Source organism: Populus alba, chromosome 4 (assembly GCF_005239225.2).
Source record: "Populus alba chromosome 4, ASM523922v2, whole genome shotgun sequence".
In the NCBI taxonomy this organism is placed as follows: Eukaryota; Viridiplantae; Streptophyta; class Magnoliopsida; order Malpighiales; family Salicaceae; genus Populus; species Populus alba.
This window is the reverse complement of record NC_133287.1, coordinates 2,760,170-2,786,184: the sequence shown is the minus strand read 5'-3', so window position 1 is coordinate 2,786,184 and position 26,015 is coordinate 2,760,170. Positions and strand designations below refer to the sequence as shown.

Genomic DNA, 26,015 nt, shown 5'->3' with positions numbered 1-26,015 from the left:
TTTCTTTGATGAACGGTTGGTGCTTGAAATAACCAAGGAAATCAGCTAAACCCAAGGTTCTTGGCGTATATTGCATTCCGCCTAACTGCCTTGTTACGAGGGCGGGCGCATAACTGATGTAACCAGTTACACTAATTAAAGGAACCCATATCTTGCTTCCGCAGCTCATTGTGCAAATAGCGTTGCTCATCCACGGTGCTTTCCATTTGAAGTTGCTACTTGGCAATGCTGCATACTTATCCCTCCATGCCTTCTCATCCCAATTCTTCCAAGTCTCATCTATGGTAATCTTTAACGGTCGCAAGTCAAACCACCAAAAGTTGTTAAAGATGTCTCTCGGTGCTTCGATATGACTGATTATCCATAGGTACAACATAGGGACGCAGCACCTCATAGCTCCTTTTCCATGTGTTCGGCAGTGATTAAGAGATAACATGGTTTCCCCTAAGATGGCTGAGGAAGGATTGATCCGGTCATGCTCATATTCGATGAAGACACTTGCTGCTTCTAAACTGATGACCCCAATTTCAGAAGGGAACAACACTAGCCCAAAAATGGCGAAGGCCACCAACCTATATCGTTCGTCTCCCAACTTGCCTTCTTCGGCATTTTTCTTCATTCGAGCTTCAATGATCTTCCATTTAAAACCCCCTTCAGCAACTCTACACTGGCTGATCTTTCCTAAGCCTAATAAACTGACTACTTCCGAAGCTGTATCTTCAAATCTGCATCGGCGGTAGATTCGGCAGTTGTCATTTGGAAAATCCAGGATTCTCTCATATTCTTCCAAGGTGGGTGTCATATCGATGTTTCCAAAGGTAAAGCAACGATAACTGGGATCCCAAAAATTCAGAAGGGCTTTGATCGCCGCTGCTTGTACAGGCAACTTCATTATATGTGCAATCCTCCCATATCGCCTTTCAAACAGGGTCTCGTCAACATATTCCATGATAGGCAATAACTTTCCTAAATCGTTTACCATGTGATTTACCTTGGTAATGCATGGTAACCCACTAGCATTGATTCTTGGACATTTTCCTTCGGCGATCTGAGCCAACTCAGACTCTTGCCCATATTCTTGGAAAGAGAGGTACAACTTAGTCATGATTTCAGCTCAAAACCTGGGTTGATGAAATTAACAATTAATCGTGATGCAAATGAAAATAAGATTCATAACCTAAGGACAAGCTCTATTTATTAAGTGAGAGAGGGTAGTTTTTCTATCTGGTCTCGAAGGGTCTCATATCTGCCCAGTGACATTCTTCGTAAAGAAGTATGGGGGCGTTGCAAGGAACAGTTAAGACACGTATGCCCACCATTACCAAGCAGGCACTCAGATATGAGTTGGGTGTTTCACGCATTTAAACCCTGACCAATAGTCTTAGGGTAAATCGCTAATTCCCCACTTAACTTAAAGTTTGTGTGTGCTTTTCAAAATTAAGGCAAGTGATGCATGAAACAATTATATACAATGCATGAATAATAGGCGTGTAAAATAAAAACAAATACGCAAATAAATAACATGAAAGGAATATATTAAAAATAAGCACAGGAAAACACAAATAAATCAGACAAAAACAAAGCTTAGTCTACAAAGTCCCCAGCGGAGTCGCCATTCTGTCGCACCCCCAAAAAAACAAAAAATTCATCAATTGCGGGTTCGACTGGCGAGTTTGTTTTATTTTTGGTTCTTTGGAGTCGCCACCTAGTATTTTGGTCACTAGGAACCTAACTGGTCTCAGAGATCGGGTACGGGGACTGGTTGCGTAAATGGAAGGTATTAGCACCCCAAATACGCCCTACCTAAGGTAAGCTGCATTGTTTTATTGTCTGATAAAACTAAAGTGTTGTTGTGTTTTCCTAGTCGTTGATCTGTCTATGGTTCAAGAAAAATCCTCCTCAGTAAGAAGGTCTTTTATCTTATCGGGTAAAAAACCTAACCGTTCTAACGTCCATACCAAAATTTTATTGATAATACTTAGGAATACGTTTTACGTATAAATTCGTAATCCCAAATACTAAAATAAGACAAAAAGGTTTTTTAGAATTTTTGAAATATTGGCCTAGTTCTCATGGCTTAAATAAACTGGTTATTAAAGCCAAAATGCATGTTAATACATATATTGTTTTGAAAATTTTCTTTGTTGTGTGAAAATATGATCTTATAATATTTATATATATATATTGGAGAGACTAGGCCGTATTTTAAAACAAAAAAACAATTTTTAGAAAATATTATTTTTTTATGCTTTGACGAAAATCGGGTATTTTAATATTGAGCTTGTATCTTTACGGTATAAAAATACAACCCAATATTAATCCGCTTTTAAAAAAAAATATGCAGAAAAATCAATAACATTTTTAGGGAATTTTTAGAAATTTTTTTGAAAGCAAAAACATTTTTTATTATGAAAATCTTTGATGTTTTTGACGAAAACCGGATATTTATAACACTGGTTTTGTATCTTTACAGTATAAAAATACAAAACCAAAATTAAACCATTTTGATAAAAATATGCAGAAAAATCAACAACATTTTTAAGGACTTTTTAGAAATTTTTTTGAAAACAAAAAAAAATTTTATTCTAAAAATCTTTGATGTTTTGACGAAAACCGGATATTTATAACACTGGTTTTGTATCTTTACAGTATAAAAATACAAACCAAAATTAAACCATTTTGATAAAAATATGCAGAAAAATCAACAACATTTTTAGGGACTTTTTTAGAAATTTTTTGAAAACAAAAAAAACATTTTTTTATTCTGAAAATATTTGATATTTCGACGAAAACCGGGTATTTATAACACTGGTTTTGTATTTTTACAGTATAAAAATACAAACCAGAATTAAAACATTTTTTGACAAAAAAATATGCAGAAAAAATCACAATATTTTTAAAGATTTTTTTTATATATTTTTTTTATAAATATATTTTATATATATATAACATATATACACACACACACATATATATATATATATATATATATATATATATATATATATATATATATATATATATTATAATAATATATAATATATTATAGGGCTGGGCCGGCCCAAATAAATGGGCCAAGCTCAGCCCAAAAAAAATAATAAAAAAAAGGGCCGGGCCGGTCTCGGCCCGCAATGATATTGGGCCGGTCTCGGCTCGTAACTAATGTGGGCCGGTCTCGGCCCGTAACTTCTACAGTCTGGGCCAAGACCGGCCCAGACTTACAAGGCTGGGCCAGCATCGGGCTGGCCCAGTGTCTTAAAAAAGCCAGCGGGGGGGGAGAATTATTTTTCTCCCCCTCCCCCGCCTCCTGCATGCAACATGCAGGAGGCCAGGCGACAACAAAAGAAAAAAAAATGCAAAGGGGGAAGGGGTGTGCACCTGGCGTGGAGGCGACCGTTGGGGGAGCTGCGGTGTCGTGGCCTCGAGGACGGCGGCGCTGTGGTGTTGCTGCGGCGGAGAGAAAAGATTTCCTTCCTTCCCCTCTTCTTTTCCTTCCTTTCTCTTTGTTTTCTGTTTTCTTTTCTTTTTTTGTTTTTTTTTTTCGTTTTATTCTTTTCTCTTCTCCTCTATCTCGCTGGTTCTATCTCTCTCTTCGGTCTCGTCTCTCTCTTTTTTCTTCTCTCTCTCCGATCCCTTCTCTCTCCTCTCGGCCTCTCTCTATTTATAAGCAAAAAGGAAACGGTTAGTGCGCCTTCAATCACGCAACGGCTGGTCGGCCACTCTTGCTTTCGGTGGTGGTGGTGGGGGCGAGGAGAGAGAGAGAGGCGGGAAGTTTTGAAAAAAAGAAAAAACAAATGGTTTCGTCTCTGTTTCCGCGGGGGGAAAGGAAGAAGACGAACAGTGTCGTTCAAAACGACACCGTTCTGTCTTCTTCTTTTTTTTTTTTTTTTTTTATTATATATATATGAAACGGCGTCATTTTGGATAAAACGCGCCGTTTCATTTAAACGGGTCAAACTTCAAAACAGTCCTCCAAATCGGTCCCTGCCCCTCTTGTTGGCCGCCTTTTTCATTTTGGTCCTTGGCATCTGATTTATGCAATTTAGCCCTCAATTGATTAATAAACTTTCAATTTCTTCAATTAGGCCCCTGAAACGAAAAATTAGCAGCCCCTCCATTTACGCGCCTCTTCCAATTTGGTCCCTGGTTTCGGATTTTCACAATTAAGTCCCTAATTGGCCCTTAAACTTCAATTTTTATGCAATTGAGCCCCTGATTTGACCCAATAAATTCCTAAAAAATATATTTTGGCCCCAGAACTTAAATTTCTCCAAATTAAAGCCCAAATTGACTTAAAAATCAATTTTTCTTGGAATCAAATCTTCTATAAATTCAAATAAAAATCTAATTAAGTCCATAAAAATCCAATTAAGTCCATAAAAATCCAATTAAGTTTTTCTCCCTAAAATTCCAATTTTTCTTCTCAATAGGGCTTTCATCCTTCAAGAATATACTGTCAAAAATTCAATCCTTGTATTTTTAAATTCCTTGACCAATTTTCTGACTGTTTTCCGGGCGCTTCTGCCTCCGGTTATTTTTCTAACCTCTTTTGGCTATTTATTTTATTTTTTAGGGGGACCCAAAAATGGGTTACAACATTGTAAATCGTGTTTTTAAAAATTTTAAATTTTATTTGTATTTTTAAATTATTTTAATGTGGTAATATTAAAAATAAAAAAATAAGTTAAAATATTTTAAATTACAATCGGCGGAAAAGACTTTGGTGCAGCTTTCTTTATGCGTTTTTTTTCGCTACAGTATTGTCAATTCATATTAATTGTCACCACATGCAAAATACGAAGTTATTGTTTCCTATTGGAAAGTGAAAACTCGTTCTAGCTATGGCGGCTGCTTCTCTCTGTCAACTGTTGAATTTCGTTTTTGTAGTTCCTTCTGTATTGGCACCTACAACAGTTTCACACACTGACAATTTTCTATGGCTTATTGAGGGAGGGGAGGGGCCATGCCTTGATACATAGGAGTGGTTTTTTTTACCGCCTCAGAGCTCTCAATTGCATGCAATTGTCTCCTCTTTTTTTTTTTTTTTTTTCTAAACACCGGCCTAATTTATCTCTAATGATAGGGTTAAGCACTTCTGTAACACTAACACATCTCGAGATTACGAGGCTGTTTATTTATGTGGTAGAGATTATGTTTAAAGTAAAATGCAAGAGTCAAGTGTTTGGTAAAGAAAAAACAACTAATTATTGTTTATGAACCTCATTATTTTCTATGTTTGCAACGCAAGATTAAAAGAAACAACTATCACATGCTTTTCTTGCACTGTTCAATGAACAGTGCAATTAACATGAACAATGTATATTTGATACACCGTTTATGTGAACAGTGCAAGAGAATTACATTGTTAATTTAAAAAATAGTAAACAGTGCAATTCACTTGCACTGTGTGAACTCTTTTTTTTTTTTAGTATGTTAATTTTTTTTAATATATTTTTTTTAAAAAATAGTTTAACGTGAATTAAAAAATATTTTATCTAATTTTATTACACGATAAAAAAACATGTGAATTAAAAATAAAATAAACATAATAAAAATTATGGAAACGTGTAGTTCTTGTCGGATGTATTTTGTACGTAATGGAATTGTAGATGGTTTCATAGAATAATAAAAAATATTTTATATTAAGTATGATTTATTTCATGATGTAATAACAATAGTTAAATCCATAATATTTAAATTAAAAATCATCAATATTAATATATATTTTTTAAAATTATTTTATAACCTCAATTTTAAAAGTATTTTTAACCAAACACATTAAACTACTTTTTCTTCAACCTCAATTTCAATCACAGTTTTAACCAAACACCTATTTTTTCAAACCAATCTAAATTAAAAATACTTTTTATAAAACAATTTTTTTTCAAATCATAATCACAACATCTATCACAATACCAAATACACTATACATTTATTTCGTGCCTTCGTGGTCCACTAACCTCTAAGCTTTTGCTATCATATGCCATGCAAACATTAACTTGCATCTAAGGATATTTTTAACTTTCTAAGCATATTTAAATTACTTATTTTTCCTAGGAAGAGACAAAAATAAAGCTTCCTTAAAAGGTTTTTCTTTTCTTTTTAGTTTTATATATATATATATATATATATATATATAATTAAGTTGACTTAGTAATAATTTAGACTTTCACAAATATAGAATATTAATAAAAAAAGTTGTTGATCAAAGCATGAGAGCGTCCTACCATTTATATTTCATATTTAATTTAGTTCTTATTATTTTAATTACTATTTATTTTGTTTTTTAATCTTCTTTTGATTGATTTTTTTCTTTAATTTCATCCTAATCATCATATTTTATTTGATTTTTTTTTATCAAATTTGATCCTCATTCATTTGATATTTTTAAATCCTTCCACTAATTATTTATTTTTTTCAATTTCATCCCTTGTAATTTGATTTCAATTTTTTTTTATGTTGACTTTGCCCCCTTTTTTTTTACTGATGTTTATTTTATTTTGAATCTTTTTTATTGTATTTTTTTTTTAGATTTCATCCTTTGAATTTTTTTTTATTGAGCCATGAGCTTTGTAGGTTAACATGGGTTGACTTTGGTCTTTTTATAAATTTGATTTTTTCTCAATTTCATCCTTTAATATTTTATTTTTTCATGTTTTTTTTTTTCACTTTCCTTTCCACAGGATTATCCAAATCCAATGCCCATGGGCGTGTGGTTGATGAATTAACCCAGGTTGATTTGAATTTTTTTTGTTGCTTTTTTATTATTATTTTTTTAGTTTCATGCCTCAACATTTTTTTATTGATAATTTTGCTTTGTTGTTTTTTTGGGTTTATCTTCTACATAGTCAAACCAGACCTCATAACTATGATCATGAGTTTTGAAGGTTAACATTAGTTAACTTTTGTCTTTTTTACGTTATTTTTAATTTATTTTTTCAATTTCATCATCCAACATTTATTGTTTTGAGAGGTGGTCTTTGTTCTTTTTTTCTCACTTTCCTTTCTACGTGGTTATCCCAATTTTGTTCTCATGATCACCGGGTTAGCGGGTTGACTGTGGTTGACTCAAATCTTTTTTTTTTCCCTTAGTTTTTTTAGAATAATTTTTTAAAATGTTTCATGCCTCGATATTTTTTTATTGAGAATTTATTTCCGTTGTGTTTTTTGGATTTTCCTTTTACACGTTAAGTCTTGGTCTCATGATCATGACCAGGAGTTTCAATGGTTACCACGGGTTGACATTGGTTCTTTTTAGTTTTTCTTTTAATTTCATCTTTCAACATTTAATTTTTTAGGAATTGATCTTCATGCTCTTTTTTTCACTTTTTTTTTCTATGGGGTTATCTTAATCATATATCTTTAGTCACGAGGTTAACGGGTTAACATGGTTGACCTGAATTTACTTTTTTCAATTTTAATATTTAACATTGGGTTGTTTTATAGTTGAATTTTATGGGCTGATTCAGTTCACTTTCATTTGCGATTTTTTTAACCTTTTATTTACCCATATAATCATTTGATTATATATATTAAAAAAATTCTAGGATACATAGTTGTTAAAACACAACTTAGCACAAGACTTGTATTATGAGATCAAATATCATAATATTTATTTTTCAATTTCATCCTTCAACATTTAATTTTTTTTTAGAATTTATCCTCATGTTTTCTTTTCTCATTTTTCTTTCTATGAAGTTACCTCAATCATGTGCTCAAGGTTGTGGGATTAGCGTTGGTATAGAGGTTCACCTAAGTCTTTTTTTTTCTTTTTTTAAATTAATTTTTTTTTCCAGTTTCACCATTCAACTTTGAATTATGACTTTTTTTTATATTTTTTATTAGTGCATATGATTGTTTCACCAAATAAAAATAATGTTATAAGAAACATAGTTGTTAAACATAACTAAATACACGATCTGTGTTGTAAGATCAAATATTTTAATCCTAGTTATCTTTTGATCAAATATTAATTTAATTAATTAGATGTGTGTATAAACATTTCAATTTGTGATTAAGAAGTTTTTTGTATCTAAAAATACATCAGAAAAGCCTGTATAATTATTTTTTATATTGAAAAAAAAAAAACCGTTAGTTGCAAAACTCTAGTACAAAACTAGTTAATTATGAACTAAAAAAAGGAGGGGTTTTATTATAACCCTCTTCACAAAGTGCTATTTGTTTGAATAGTGATTTTCTCTCTTTTTTTTCTCCATTTTCTTTTCTTCTTTGTTTTGTTTTTTATCAATGCTATATATTTATTTATTTATTTATTGAGTTATCACATCCTCATGACAATGATCGTTAGTTTGATGGATTAACTCGGTTAACTAAGATTTTTTTTTCTTAATTAACCTTTTTTTTCAATTTTATATTTTAATATTGGATTGATTGAGAATTAGATTTCATGATTGAGAATTATGTTATTTCAGTTTCATGACTTAGGAATAATGTTTAACGGGTTAACCTGAGTTGACTCGAGTTATTTTTTTGTGTCCTTTTTTTTATTTGAATAATTTTTTTTTAATTTCATCATTCAACACTAGATTGGTTGAGAATTGAGATATATAATTTATTTTGATTTACTTTTTATGAGGATATCTTAGTATCACGATTAAGGTCACGAGTTTTGACATTTTAATCATAGTTAAATTGATTCATTTTTTATTTTATTTCTAAGATGTTATTATTTTTATTTCATGTTCCATGTCACTAGTCCTTCAACAATGAATTTTCTTTTTATTGGACTGTTCCCATCTCATATCCTAGATCGCAAGTTTGCTTGGTTAACCCAATTGACTCAATTTGTTTTTTAACTGACTTTTTTTTTTCAAATTCATAATTTAATATTGTGTTTTATTGGAAATAAACTTCATAATTTTTTTTTGATTTATTTTTTATTAGATTATCTCGGTCTCATAATCCAAGGATAATGCTTAACAGGTTAACCTGGGTTGATTTGGTTTATTTTTTGTGTCATTTTTTAATTAATTTTTTTACAGATTTCATAGTTCAACATTAGGTCCTTCATGGGCGATAAATAATTGAGTTTCATAATTTTTTTTTTAATTTGCTCTCTATGAGTTTATTTTAGTCTTATGATCAAAGTAGCGGATTTGATAGGTTAACCCGAGTTAAATGATGCTATTTTTTTTTTCTATGAGGTTATTTTAATCTGATGACTTGGATCGTAAGTTTGGTTGATTGACTTAGTTTGTTTTTATGTTCTTTTTTAATTGATTTCTGTTTTTTAATCTCATCTTTCAATATTAGATTGATTGGAAATTGAAATTTATAATTTGTTTCGATTTGCTTTCCATGAAGTTATTTTAATTTTATGACATGGGGCACGAGTTTTACAAGTTAACTTTGGTTGCTTTTGGAGGTCCTTTTTTAATTATTTTTGTTTCAATTTCATCCTTCAATGTTGGATTGATTAATAATTATGTTTTATAATTTATTTTGATTTACTTTCCATGGAGTTATCATAGTCTTATAATCTGAATTATAAATTTGATATGTTAACTCAGGCCGATCCAAGTCAATATAACATGTTGTTATCTTAATATTAAAAAAAGATGTCATTTTAAATTATTTTTTAGTCAAACTATGTTTTTAGGGATTGTATGAGTTGTTTTTAGATCCACAAAGTTAACTGAATTACATGAAATCAATTCTTACACAATCTAAATTTATTTCCATTAAAAAAATTAATAATACATAAATATTTTGTATATTAAAAAAATTTAACCCGAGCTATAACCTATCACGAGTAAGATGTACAAGTGTGTCTCGTATATCGTTGTTGTGTTGTACCAATAAATGTAAAGTCAAACATGTGAAGTTGTACATAAGAACCTTCAGGTTTCAAACCAATCTTCTTTGGCCACGTTAATTTTAGCTCAGAAATCATGGCTTCTCTCAATCACCGTTACAAGAACTTATCATGATTCACTGCTAATTTGCCCCCCGAACGCCAGGATGCTTAGGTTGGACGGATAATAAAAGCACACAAATCACGGGAAAATATTTCTCGATACTTCTCTAGGGCCAGATGTGTTCTTCTCTCTATTAACAAAACACTAAACCTTCGCTCATCGCCATGAATATGATAGATAATTAGAATTAAAAACAAGCTCAGGCTCAGTCACCCAGATAGGGACTAGCTACGTGCTAAATATTTAATTAAGTTTATGGCTAAGCTTAAAATAGTAACAAGGTGGCACAGCATCCACAGATGTTTTGGATCTCGTATCTAAAAATAGCTCTAAATAAATTATACGGTCGTTGAGAATACATACATTAAGCGTAACACGTATGCAACTTCTTTGGGTAACCCGTGCACAAAGCAAACCCTGAAAATTGGACAAGTAATTACCATATCAAGCAGGAGATGTAATCACGATCGATGTTTTAAATGATTAATCATTAATCTCTACTTGTTTATCCACTAATATGGTGATTAGGCCATTTTAATTAGTTTTTTTGACACGGGGTGTCTCCATTACAACAAGCACGGCGACGTTGAGCAAGCCTGAGATGACGGGCGTGTTAATCTTCATCAATTTTATCACTATATTTTAGTTAGTTAAAAGCTTTACTATATATATATATTGTGGTGTCTTCATTCTATGAAGATGAATATTTTTATTGTCCACAAGCTAAGCGAAGGGGTTAATTAATTCTAAACAAATGATCATAGAGATTAATAATAATTGATACATCAAGGTTAGAAGGGTGCACAAGCAAGCCAATGAGGATGAGGGATAGCAGGGTCAAGCTTTATAGAGAAAATTTGGTAGAAATATAACAATAATATAAGATTGATAAAATAATATATATTTGACCATTTACATATCAATTTACATTGATGGCTAGCTGGAGGTGAATAAGACATTTTTTCACGATTTTCGAATGGTGAAGAATAGAAATTCCACATGAAAGCTGATCTTATTATATATATGATAATTGTACGATATGATGATGAAAATTGAACTCAAGAGGGAGGAATTAATCCTGTTTTTTATCCAATATATATGCTTGGTTCATACAATAAACTTTACTTCAATTATTAATTCAAAATACTTCACAATCACGAAAGCACTCTTGTATTGTTGTGTATATATATATATATACACACACACACTGCTTGATTATCCCACTAGAGATATGGCATAGTTGGTGGCTACTGGCTACAATAATCAACAAAATATAATATTGCATCCATAGATAATTCGTTGATGTCAAGGGAAAAAAAGAAAGAAGCGAAGACTTGTTGTTGTCGAGGGCGCCAGACATGAGTCGTCAGGAAATATAAACGTGGCAGCCTATTGATGGTTAAATCTTGGAAACCTATGTTTCCTGTGCGTGGTCCTCAACTTGGAGAGTATGATTACACGTTTAAGGCTAATCAATCACCAGATTTTTTTTAATTAGAACAAAGTATTATGAAAAAGCTATTTATAGAAACTACTGACTACTAATAATATTATATGTAAAGAGGTCGACGTCATTCACGCAAATATGATATGAATTTGGATGATTCTCCCCATTTTTATAGTTTGATTTTAGGATATAGCAAGGAAAAAAATGTTTTTACTTATGAATGAATGTGAGTTATATATTTTTTATTTGAAAATATATTAAAAAATATATATTTTTATTTTAAAAAAATTATTTTTGATATTAGTACATCAAAATATATAATTTAAAAATATAAAAAATTAATTTAAAATAAAAAATTTTAAAATTTAATCAATTCCTATATGGAAACACAATATCAAATAAGAGCTTATTATATGATGATATCGGGTAATCATTTTGTTTATAATTTAATTTCCACGCAAGGAGTTGGTGAAATAATGCATGATTGACTAGAGACATGCTTTCTTCTTTGTTAGTAATGTAGTTTCTAATCTCTAATACATTGTCTGCGGAGACATTTTCTTAATGAATTTTTTAATTATATTATAGAGCATTTGTCTATGCTCGAACTAAATGCGAAAAACCTAACCAAAGAAATCCCTCGACTATGAAATAAATAAAAAAATATTTTCTTACTTCAAGTTTTGTCGACGCCATATGAATTGGAGGCAAGTACCTCTGATTAAAGAAAGCTTTAAATGAAGTACCTTTTTTCTTAATTTCAATTATTACATTATATATGGCCATAAAAATTGAAAAATGAGAGATAGATCACGTAAAAGTCTACACAATTTCAAATCAATCCATATATTTAGTGCTATAAATCTTAACTATTTTCATGACTTTATTGAGAAGAACAAAAAGGTGGGGAGATGAGAAAAGAAGGAAAGGAAGGAATTAAAAAGGTTTTACCACTATTTGAGCGTGGAAAGTTGCAGGGCCATATTAAAAGGCTGGGCATCATTAGTCGTAGCTTAGACCAGCCGCTAATAAGTCCCAAATAAACACTTTTCTTTCTCAAAATTTTCTTTCTTTTCGGCTTCCTTTAACATGATCTTTTTTGCAGTTTTTTTCACTTTTTTTTTAAGATTTTAATTACTTACAGTTAGATGCCATTCTAATCTGTGTTCATATTGGTTTCGAGTTCTGCAACCAAAAAGTTTGCCCCCCAATAGAGGCTGGAGATCAATTTATACGTATTTATACTAATTTTTTAGAATTATAAAGTTAATGATTATATAAATTTTTAGTAATTCTGAAATTTATAATATTTAAATTGATAATTTCTAAAATGTAAATTTAATATCTAACTAATTATACTATATTTCTTAGGATTAACTATATTATATTTTTTATGAACCTTTTTATACTGATGATTGGGTTATTAGTTGTGAAATTTATATATCCCTTTGGTGACATAAACAAATCATGCTATTATCTTATTATACGATATAATTTAAGTGGAGATCTAATCTAGAAACACACACGCATGCAAGAACCGATCATGAAATATATGGTTATAATAAATCTAGACAAGCTATGATCCCTGAAAATAATTGCTCAATCAATTTGTCGAAAGTCAATGGAGTTGAGTTCTTGACATTTTTGCTCGACAGAAACCACTCTAGTACTTGTGGGTAAGGAAGAAAGAGAATAATGGAAGTTGTGATAACGTTGATAATAAAGGAAGAAGATGAGTGCATGAAAATTAGATAAACCCTTCCTTTTGATTAGTTGGCTCTTGTGCATTTGCATTAATGCTGAAACATGAACACGGAAAATCAAAGGTTGGGCGGACTAACTATAATTCCTACGTCCAAGCCAGTTAGGCTACGTGTTATAGTCCTTTGTATTCACACTAATCAAACCTGTTTTCGTTGGGTTTTTTTTTGTGTGCTAAATATGAATATAAAATTTCGATTTGATAGATGAACTCAATAATTTGTTGGCTTGAAATTGATTTTGGTTACGTTTTATTTTGAATTTTATTGTTTTTAATGAAACAATATTATTTATTTTTTTTAAAAAAAATTATGCTCTTGATTGACTCATAATTATCTCATATATATACAGGTCAACCCTTGATCTAGATTTTGATCTGAATTGATTGTTGTAACTGTGATGCTGAATAAAGCTCCAAGCTTGAGCCTTCTTGACAAATCACAATTTTATAAAAGAATAAAAATCTACTTTCATTCCGATACTTGATTTTCTGATAAGCTGCATCTTATATTAGAAAAATTACAATATTTTTTTTTAATGAAAAAAAGCATGTCGTTGACGTGAAGTAGGCCACGTATATATAAAATTTCTTTTTCTCATTAACATCAGATAAAGAGAAAAAAAAATATAAACTCAAATAAAAATCTTATTTGGAAAATGATTGGAGGAGAACTCCTTTATATATATCATCATAAATGCTCCTGTATTTCGGCGAAAAAACCTAACTCTATTATTGCCGTAGTGAATTAAATACGCTTCCCTTTGATTATTACGCCCAAATTCAGTCATGCTAGCTGGGTTCATCCAAAACATTTGGAATTCAGGCATGATCTCAACCATGTTTTTAGTTGAATTGGAGAAATTATAGTGACGTTGTCAAATCCAATTCAAACTTAATCATATTAAAATTATTTTTTTAAAAAAAATATATTATTTTAATAAAAATAATTAACCCAATAAAGTTTTTTCTAGTTTGGCCTTGAGCAAAGTGTGTTCCCCTGATCAGGGCAGTCCCTGAACAAACTAAAAAAAATGATAGAAATGATTCATAAATGTGCTAAAATCTAGACATAAAGAGAACATGATGAATGTTAATTTAAAAAGGGACAAAAAGAGTATTTCCACTATACAAAAAAAATATATTAAATCAAGCACACACTACAAGCTCAAGCCAGCCATCTGAACTTGTAAAATGGAGCCATGCATGAATTGAATTAAGAAGATCGAGAAGAAACCCTGTAGCAAAGGTAATGTTTAAGAAATTGGAGTACGTGGCCTTTTTCACGTTGGTGACAGCTAATATGAATCTAGAAAGCAGGGATTGCACTTTCAGCCTGAAAATGATATATATTATTATTATTATTATGAATAAGACTTGAGACCCCTTATTAATATATAGTAAGATCTTGCATAACAAGATTATTATTATTATTGCTCCTGCTACTATTATGTACGTAGAGAGAAAGATTGGACTTTATATTATATTTTATTTTATTTTTGTTTTCAAAGAGAAGGGACAGGTGGCATTATTGATAAGCAGAGGACGGCACCAAATCCTGTTGACTTCATTTTGTTTCCTACCCTTCGCTTGGATTACTATTTATAGTACACAGACCAAGTAGATGATGCCCATACGGACGCTACTTCGATTTCCTTGTTCGAAAACTAAAGGATAAATCTCTCCTTCTCTACCTCCGTATAATTTCTCTCTATAATTACTTACTATACCTAGCCGTTGAGACCACTGCAGCATGGGTAGAGCACCTTGTTGTGACAAAAATGGGCTAAAGAAAGGGCCATGGACCCCGGAAGAGGATCAGAAGCTGGTTGATTACATACAAAAACATGGCTATGGCAACTGGAGGACACTTCCAAAGAATGCTGGTATGTTAATTACTGGTTAATTTGTATATCGGTTTGATACTGTCAGATTTTGTGGAGTTGGTGTTGATAGGTTTTTCTTGTTCTGTTTAGGGTTGCAAAGGTGTGGAAAGAGTTGTCGTCTTCGCTGGACTAACTATCTGAGGCCTGATATCAAGAGAGGTCGGTTTTCTTTCGAAGAAGAGGAGACAATAATTCAGCTGCATAGTATATGGGGAAACAAGTAAGTCTTGTATTCACAAGCATACATGCATGGCTACTTTTTCCATAGTTTGGTTCTAACTTAACTTCTTTTTTTTTTTTTTGTTTTTGTTTGATGTATTGATCATTATAGGTGGTCTGCCATTGCTGCTCGATTGCCTGGACGAACAGACAACGAGATCAAGAACTACTGGAACACACACATTAGGAAGAGGCTTCTAAGAATGGGAATTGATCCGGTGACTCATAGTCCAAGACTTGATCTTCTTGACCTCTCCTCAATCCTGAGCTCATCTCTTTACAGCTCCTCTGATCACATGAACATGTCAAGAATGGTCGGTGTCCAACCTTTAGTGAACCCAGGATCACTTCTAAGGCTAGCCACATCTCTCTTATCTTCTCAACGTGACCAAACCCAAAGCTTCGTCATCCAAAGTGGTCAAGAAGAAAACCATCTTCCCAACCCACAAGTCGAACAAAGCCAATACCAATCGATGATTCATCAAGCTAACATCCAGTTTCAAACCGCAGGTCAAGAAATGCCTACTTGCACCACATTGACTACCAGCCCTTGTGTTTCCTTTTCTAACGAAGCACGAATTATGGACCCTAATGTGGACCAATACCAGTCAAGTACCATTACCAACTTTAGCTCTCCAAATTCTCAGTTAAGTACTCATGATCAGTGGCAAAGCAGTGGAATGGGCTCCAATTTAGCTGAAGATTATTATGTGCCTGCTGTATCAAGTTACAACAGCAACGGCTACTACGGGTCTGACCTTATGGACCCTTCTTCCGAGACCTCGACTTTTATCTCCAACAGCAGCAACCAGAACTTTGGTTTTGCTTCAGTTTTATCAACTCCTTCTTCAAGTCCCGCGCCATTGAACTCGAATTCAACCTACATCAATGGCAGCAGCGCTGAAGATGAGAGGGAAAGCTACTGCAGCAACATCTTGAAATTCGAAATCCCAGATATTTTGGATGCTATTAACTTCATGTAATCTAATGTAATGTATTGGAAATCAATGAAATTGATCAGAATAGTTTTCTTTTTTAATTTTCCCATCCAAATAATAATTACGTACTAATTTGAATTTTCTTACCTTAATTATTTTATCAGCAAGCGAGCTACCCATGTTTTCTTTCCTGACTATATTAAGCAGAAGTTTCCATTGTTGATCACTCCATCCACTTCTTTTATCCCATTAATTAACATGCCATCTTATTATAATCACATACCATTTCTTGGATTTAATTACTTCTATTAATGATTATAAAAGGAAAATGTCTCTCTTCCTATCACGTCCGTACGTACGTACCCATTACTTCATTAATATAACAATTTTTAAAATAATAAGTACATTTATGAAAACATGTTAGTTTTCAAGTTGAAGTTAATAATTTGTTTCCATATTAATATTACTTCAGAATTAAGTTCAAAAAGAGATTGTGTAATAAGATTTCTTTTTTGAATGCACTTTAAATCGAAAATAAAAATGGCCTTATCTCATGCTCGAGAAAAACAAGTTTTGTGTGAGTAAAAATTAACCAAAAAATAATCTGACCACTAAAAACAAAAGGAATGATCACAAAATTGTACAATCAAGCAATCGTAGGGAAGTAAGATACGGCTCCAAAGATCCCGAAAATAGTCAAAATCCGGCGAACTTTCCGGCGAGTAACAGCCGGAGCATGTAAAGTGTACAAGTGTCCCTGCCACCTGTAGGATTAACTATCCTTTAACGCACTATTAAAGTAGTAATTTACATAAATGCATGGGGATAATGTAAGCTTTGACGAATTAAAGTGTGCACGTGTCAATGCTTTAGCGGTGACTTATTTTTTTTAAAAGTGGGGACCACGGCTTGCTTTATTGAAAACCATGGCGTGGCTCTTGTGCTGCTTTTGTCTCTTTATTATCTTCAAACCAGAGATGTTATAATGACGTCATTTACATGTGGACTCAATTATAGGAGAATGGGTCCCACTGATTAAGGTCTTAGTTTTAGTTACTGGTTGACTGGTAATAATTATTAGAGCATCTCCAACCAGAGAGACAAATAAAAAAGTAAAATTAAAAAGATATTTTTTTAGCTTTTATTTTTTTAATTAAGCATTCCAATATAGTAGCCAATTGAAAAGCTAAAATAACTCTTTAAATTGAGAGGAGCTATTTCTATATGTTACTGTAGAAATAGCAAAAAAAAAAGTAACTTTACCAATGGCTATTTTTTATGGCCATTGGTCAACAATATTTTTTTTTCTTTAAAAGTAAGGAAATAAACTTATTCTTGTTTTAAATTTTTTTCAAAGCATGATTTTTTTTAAAAAAAAAAATTGAAAATCAAAATTTAAAATATTAATGGTTTTTTCAAAGTTTGAATTTAAATTTACTTTTAAAAAATTAAATTTTTAACAGTAACATATAAAACTGAAAATTAAAAATATTCATATAAATAAATTTTAAGTTTAATTTTGAAATTATATCTTTTAACTTTCATATTATTTCATTAAATTTTATATTATTTTTATAAATTACTCATATTAATTATATAATTAATAACATCATAATTATATTATATATAAAATATGTAAATTAGTTACATAATTATATAAAAATAAATTTAACATGAAATATATTAAAATATAAATGGCTTTTCTAAATAGCTTTTTTACCATTGAAATGTATATAATCAAAAAAACTATATTTATACTATTCAAAAAGCTATTTTATCAATTTAGCTTCTCAATTTAGCTTTTTGCATTGGAGATGCTCTTAGGGTTTTATCGTTTTTCTATGGTTAAGGCTTAGAGGATTTTATATATATAGACTTTAAAAAAGAGAGTTATGTACGGTCAGAATTTTCTTGTTAAATTTTTTTTTTTTATTTTTATCTCCCTGTTTATTGAATAGTGAATTTAATTTATAAATTATTAATCAACAATATGGCTCCAATTTAATTTATAAACCCAAAGTGGCAAAAATAATATATACGATACCGAGGAGAGGAGAGCAGAACTATCAGCGAGGATCCTCCAATGTTTCCATGGCCGTTTAGAGCAATTTTCAACCAACCGACAACAACAAGATATAGTCTGATTCCAATATTAGTTTCTTAGACTTTGAAGAAGAAAAATTCAATATGGTTAAGCCAAAGCCTAGCTATTGTGAAGTCTCAAGAGTCAAGAGTCATGTAAAGTAAAACGTGCTTTTTATTGTTTTCAATAACAAAAATTAGAGGGTTATACATTTTTTTTAATAAGCGGAAGAAATAAAATAAAAGATATATTAGTAGATATCAAAATAATCATAATTGTGATAAAAAACCAAGAAAAATAAAAACTGAGAACTTCAAGAAAAATAATATTATATATCAAAATTATCACATCACGACAAGAGGAAATGCATTCATAGAAACAATCAAATCCAAACCATAAATTAGTTAAATTTTATATTAAAAAAATAACTTAAATTCTTAATTGAGATTTTAAAATATAATTTTATTATTTTTTAAAATATCTCGTTAAGTGAAAGCTTTTTAAACTTGAAATTTGTAAAGACCTATATTATCTTGTGTGTTTATTTTTTATCTAATAAATAGATATTGTAAGTTTCAAACTCGTAACCACTTAATAATTAAGGATTTGATATCATATTAAAAAATTAATTCAATCTAAAAAATTAAATTATTAGATGAGATTTTAAAATTATTATTCTCTAGCCTATTTTATTTTTTATTCTCCCCTCATTTTACATAATTATCGGCTGTAGAATTAACCTCACATAAGAACATAAAACATGACAGAAAGATAATTTATACATAATTTGTTACATGTAAAGCTTGCAGCATGCTACGATGTTCATTTGCCCAGACTGTAAACGAAAGTGTACTCCTGCGCGCAGGTTGGTTCAAAGTTCGGTATATTGCTTGGAAGATGAATTTCATTCAAACCATTCCCTGATTAATGCAACCTCTTTCACGACACCTAATGATAAAGTCAACCAACCAATCACCAGAAAATAAAAGACAATGTCAGGCTAGCTGGATTGTATTTTCTTGTCTTTCCGTGCTAGCTCAGTGTTCTCTCCATGCACATGCCTAAAATCCATGGTCAATTATGCTGGACCACTTCAGGCTTTTAGGTAAGGATACATGCCAGCGCAGAAAGGCAATCTCTAACCTCAAGTGAAATAGCCTTTGAATGGTTTCTTGAAGTGAGCAAAAGGTGTCTCCTTCCCCTTTTGCCTCTATCCAACATTTCAAGTTGTGTCTGGTTAATTTTTTATATAGAAAGTATGTTTATAAAAGTATTGCTTAAGGGAATGAAAATAGAGATATATAAATAAATATATCTTTAGAAAGGTTTTATACTACACTTTTTATTATTTTAAGAAAAGAAAAACATGGAAACTTGAACTCTATATATTTTTTTTTCCTGACCAAACACGAGCCAAGTGTCATCCTGAGATAGGTGCTGTTCATGTTAAGTGATATTTTATATCACTGAGAACATGAAATTTCTATCAAATTTCTTTAAATCTTTTAGTTAAGATTAAAAAATAATATAAATTATATCTTAAAATCTTATTTAATAATTTAAGTTATTAAGTTAAATTAATTGGTTTTTTAACATGATATCAAAATCTTAATGATTAAGTAATTATAAATTTAAATCTCAGCATTTTTATTTATTTTGTAAAATAATAAATACTAAGTTTTAAGTTTAAAATTTTTTACTTGAAAAGGTACTTTAAAAAATAATATAAATTATATCTTGAAATATCATTTAGTAACTTAAATTTTTTAGATTAAATTAAATTAGTATACATAAAAAAAAATTAAATTAAGTAGAGGCATAGTATATTTGGTTTTCCTTACGCGTAAATGAAAAGAAAGTGGAGTTTCAAATAAATCGATCTAGTTGCTAGGAAGCCTACAGGATTTTCTACGAGGAGAACGGGTCAAAGGGGACAGCTGGGAATCTTGACCCCAAAGATCCAAATAATAATAATAATTTTTTTTCCATTTCTTTCTTAATATTTTACATTGGTCACCCTAAATGAAAACTTACCATGCTCCCTTCTTTACGAGAGACAGAACCTTTTTCTTTATTTGACTTTTATAATTATTTTCCCCAAATTGAAGAACTTGGCGTCCTGGTCCCAGATAGTGATTTTTATTTATTTATTCACATGGGTGTCCACAAACAATGACAGTGTATTCATTACACATCCACATTAAAAATTAGCTGGGAGATTATTTCTCAAATTGTATAATTGAACTTGAGACTCAATTGTACGCGCAAGAAATTACAGAAAACATTTCGTTTTTTTCTTTGCTTGTTTAATTCATGGAAACATTTCAGAGAGATTGAGAATTCTAAGATCAAATCTTAATTAGGCTTAATTAGGAGAGAGTGTGAAACTTTAAGCATTGAAAGTAGTAATATTATGCTTTTAGACTTCTTGATCTTATAATGTGCCAAAACTGTTAGAGAATAATATAAATTAATTTTTGAGATATCGTTTAACAGTTTAAGTTTTTAGATTGAGATAGTTTTTTGATATGGTGTCAGAGCTTTGATGGCTAAGTAGTCACGAGTTCGAATCTCACCTTTTTCATTTATTTAATAAAAATTAAACACAAGATAATGTGAGTCTATGCAAGTTTCAAGTTCAAAGAGTTTTCACTTGAGGGGATGTTTTGGAGAATAATATAAATCATTTATCGGGACCTCACTTAACGGCTTAAACTTTGAGGTTGAGATGGTTTTTTGACAAAAATATTATCAATTGAATCCAATTCATGTTTTCTATAGGGATTGAAGTGTTGTGATACTAACTATATCATTTACAAGCAGTAGTTGTTTAAAACAATGAAAATATATAGAGGGAAAATTATTAAGGAGGGTTTAGAGCAAATTTTTTGGATCAAATGTAGCCTCACAACATGGATGAAAAGTTATGTTCAGCTATACATGGTCAATCCCTGAATATTTAGAGCACTTAGGACCACAGGAAACCATAATGTCAAAAGATCATCATGTTGATTGCCAAGCAACATCATACAAGAGTCTGCTACTCGTACGATTAAATCCACATCTAGTTACCGACTCACTAAGTCAAAGCTCCCAAACTCCCATATACGTACGTAACCTCTGCGTCATTTATACATCAAAATGCTTGATTTTGTGTAGAGTTTAGGTATCGACGTGTCAAGAAAATATATACAGGACAATTTATGACACTTTAATTGCTTGTATGTATTTGACTATAAACCGACCTTAGGAGAGACAGGTTTCACTTTCTTGATCGACCGTCCAAAGAAAAAGCCCTCCTTGATGGTTTTGAATAAAGGAGACTCTTGAAAGTGTTTTGATGTCTTTGGCTGTGGTTTTGTTTTCTTTGTTTTGCATGTGTTTCAATGCTTTGAGGATATTGAAGCTAGCTTTCACTAAAGAAAATGTATGTGAAAATGGGGAAAGGGGGGCCTCAATATGATCATAAATAGACTTATCTTAGAACTCATGGCCTTATTGACCTAGATTTGTCTTTCTTTTCGGGAATTCTTCAGATTAGAAAGTTAATTTCCAGGTTAGAAATTGTGGGTTAGAGTCAATTTGTTTTTTTGCTGGAATAGAAAGAACAGGTGTTTGCTTTGGTGGACTGTGGGGTCGAAAAGCAGGCAAGAAGCTGATTTGTAACCTTAATTTATCCAAAGCTTAGGATAAAAGATGGTAAACTTTGAGGTTGTTTACTTTTACTTGTTAATTTGATATGTTACATAGCTTATCCACCAAAGTCCAAAGTTCCATAGTCAGCATGAATTAATTAATTATCTAAGTAATTTGTTCATATAAAGCAACATGCATGGTGAAAAAAAGTCCGACACTCGATATATATATATATATATATATATTCGAGTCCAAGTTTAATAGTATATAGTTGATTTCAAGATAATTAGGTGAAATTAATTGCAGTAAATGACAATTAATTGTAGTAATTATTTTATTTAGAAAACAAAGTTCATAATGATAGTGTGTTTAGCACCTCTCATGTCAAGATCGAAATGCCACATCTACAACTATTTGAGTCAAGGAAATTTTGATTACGTTTGTGATTAACTTGTAATTATTGTCATCAAGGCCCAACTATCAATTAACTAATTATAGTGGGGTAAGATTTGACTTACCCATGATTTACTGCTTTATCCCATTTAAATTGCATTCCTTGAAATGTTGCCGGGCAGCGGTGGCCAATGGAGACCTCGCTTGCAAAGCACAGCTGCTCTAGTATTTCATTATGAGACGGGTGGCGTTTGATTTTGGCTCTTACAGAGCACAATCAAAGAAAAAAAAGAAGAAGAAACAGTGCTGATTATTATATATATATATATATATATATATATATATATATATATTCGAGTTCCAAATTTAATAATATATAGTTGATTTCAAGATAATTAGGTGAAATTAATTGCAGTTTAGAAAACAAAGTTCATAATGATAGTGTGTTTAGCACCTCTCATGTCAAGATCGAGATGCCACATCTACAACTATTTGAGTCAAAAGAAATTTTGATTACGTTTGTGATTAACTTGTAATTATTGCCATCAAGGCACAACTATCAATTAACTAATTATAGTGGGGTAAGATTTGACTTACCCATGATAAATTTACTGCTTCATCCCTTTTAAATCGCATTCCTCGAAATGCTGCGAGGTGTTCTTATAGCTAAATAATAATAATTTTTTAAAATATATTAAAATAATATTTTATTTTTAATTTTTAAAATTTAGATTTTAGATAAATAACTTTTAAATTACAATATCAAACACTCTTTAACTGTTGATTTAATATTGTGATACTCTTTACTTTTTGAAGTACTTTTAAATGTTTTTACTTCGATATTTTTTAAAAAAAAAACATTTTTTTAAATACTAATGTTAAAAATAAAAAAAAAAATAATGCTAAAAAAATATATTATTTTAATATATTGTAAATTAAAAAACATTTTTCACCTTACCAAACATACATTAAGGCTACTAGCTATTTGAAGTCGCTTGAATTCTATAATATCAATGTTAATTAGCAATGTATAATGAAGACAGAAACGAATAGAAGAAGTATACAGAAAATTATTCTAACCCAGTAAAAGTAAAAGTGATAGGAATAGTTTTATCAAGATTTAAAAATATATTTTCTTAATTCTTTCTCTTTTATTTTTTTCTTTGCATTTATCTCTCTCATGTATAATCAGTACCCGTCATCCCCAATATAATCAAAATGCAAAATAATAGATATTTATATTCCGTTTGAAATGATTTTTATAAATAAGTTCAAGTTATTTCTTATAACATTAACTAATGTTTGATATGACTTTTAAAAAATTTTTAAGTTTTTTTTTAATTTTTTTTACCTCAAAAAAAAGTTACAAGTATATTGGTGGTGGATAATAATAATAATAATATTAATATTATTATTATTATTATTATTATTATTAAAAATGCTTATTTGAGTGTGCCTTAATTTTGTAAATTAAAAATTAAAAGTTTTAAAATAAATCATCGAAGTTTGATACTATATTATTCTCCATTAATTTGTATAATGATATATGCTCTATTGTAATCTTGGCAATCTATATAACACAAAGTCATGAGATCCTTCACAGCCATAGCTCCAACATGAAGAGTACATCGAATATTGCGGGTCTCGTTTTTCTTTTAATAATTTCTTCTTAATTACAAAAGAGTCTTCATTATTTTGTATTCAAGTTAATCGATAAAAAATATGTTACAAAATTTCTTCTTCCCGTCATGTTCTCCAATGGAAAAGGTCATCTTATTTAAACTTTCGGCTGGGTGATGGAACTTTGGTTTTTTGAAAAAAAAAACAAAACAGCATCTCATGTCTTTGGAGTCAAGAATTTGTTTTTGGACTAAATCATGTTTGTGATCAACTTGTTATGTCGTGATTGTAGCTTTTTTGCGGTTTATGTTTTTGGAAAATGACTTTTGTCACTATCTAATTAGTGGGTGTGAGATATGGCTTACCAAATCTATTTAGAAATATGATTATAATTATTTTTTAAAATATTTTTTACTAATAAATATATTAAAATAATTTTTTTAAAAATAATTTTTGATATTAATATATCAAAATAATTTAAAAAAAAAAAAAAAATAATTTAAAACAAAAAAAATAAAAAAAATTTAAATTTTTTTAAAAATATTTTTAAAACACAAACCGGTTATAAATTTGCCTACAAGTGCTGTGCAGAAGCAGGATTTCCCTGTCAAACTTGGCCTTACTAGGTCTAGTTATTAGTTTCCGTTATTGATTCTTGATTTATTTATGTTCTTATCATCTTCCTTCGGTTTCTTCATGTTGCTATTTATCCTATGTTGGGCCTATGGTGAAGAAAGTTGTGCTGTTGAGAAATAAGGGCCTAAATCATAACCTAACTTGAGCTGTGTCGATCAAAGCCCAACATAGGATTCATAATAAGGATAATGAAGTCTTGAAACACATGGGCCTATGAGGATTCTTAGGTAACCTTTCTTGACATCCAAGCAGCAGCGAATGGCTCAAACTAAGAGAAGAAAAAGGGAAATCTTACGACTTTAGTTTTTTTTTTTTAATGTAAAAAATACGCAAGTGATGATATACAAATCAGACATGCCATGCTATGTTTGGGGGTGTTCTAATAAACCCAGCCAAACACAGCCTCCCCTCACAACCCCCAACCCAACTATCACTATCCACCTGTCACCACAGCCCACGATCTTGCCTTTAATTTTTGGTGTTTTTGATCGAATTCTGAATGAAATTTTTTGTTTTGTGTGTTTGAATTTTGTATGTATTGATTTTTTTTGTTTTATTATTTTGAAAGCCTGATTTTTTTTTATTATTGTTGGTACTTGGTAGTGACATTCTCATTGTAAAAAAAATGAATAAAACAACAAGATTTAAATTTTAATAACAACAACAATAATAAATTATCATTCTATAATATTTTTTCAACACATGATTTAACAATTTGGATGAAGTAAACGAGATATATTAAAATCTATAAAATAATAATGACAGTCTTAAGATCCATTTCAAAACTAATCATATTGTGGGCCAAAGCTCAATATAAATTTCTAACATTTTTATAACACCCATTTTAAAAATCATAATCCCATGACATGTTTAAATTTATGAATGTTAAAATTAAATAATTTAGATAAAAATTATTTTTTAGGATGTAATTTTAGTATTTTTAATGAGTCTTTTATTTATAAGAACTAATGTTATTTTTAAAATGTATTTAAAGACTTAATTTGAAATTAAAAAAAATATTAAAAAATTAAAAAAATACACAGGAAATATAGCTAACCATTTACTTTAAATTTAAAATTTTGAAACAAAGTTATATTTTAGAATTTTAAGTTTTTTTTTTAATTACTAAACGGTGACTCTTTATTTTCCCTTAATATATTTTGTTCCTGCAGCGACATCCAACAAGATATGATTCAACTACAATTACAAGATAAAAAAACAAGAAACCCACATCGATAATGAAGAAAATAAAACAAAAGATGAGCAATTTAGCATTTTGGGTCATCAATTATGTATAAAGAGAACAAGAGATGACGATTCTCAATCATCTTTATATATCATGGATGACACAAATGCTTCTAAACGGGCTGTAATGGATCCGGGTTTAGAGTCTCGTGGTGCCACGGTTCGGGCATAGGAAACCACCCTCTTCCACTTGTGATCCTGAAATTCATGAAATT

The 26,015-nt window shown here is 30.3% G+C and overlaps 1 protein-coding gene across 1 annotated transcript; it reads left to right on the top strand.

Moving 5' to 3' along the window:
• The first annotated feature begins 14,760 nt into the window (after positions 1 to 14,760).
• On the top strand, positions 14,761 to 16,333 carry LOC118042826 (transcription factor MYB102). The gene is made up of 3 exons (XM_035050548.2): positions 14,761 to 15,030; positions 15,121 to 15,250; positions 15,362 to 16,333. The coding sequence occupies exons 1-3, from the start codon at positions 14,898 to 14,900 to the stop codon at positions 16,230 to 16,232; spliced, it is 1,134 nt and encodes a 377-aa protein (XP_034906439.1). The 5' UTR covers positions 14,761 to 14,897; the 3' UTR covers positions 16,233 to 16,333.
• The last annotated feature ends 9,682 nt before the right edge of the window (positions 16,334 to 26,015 follow it).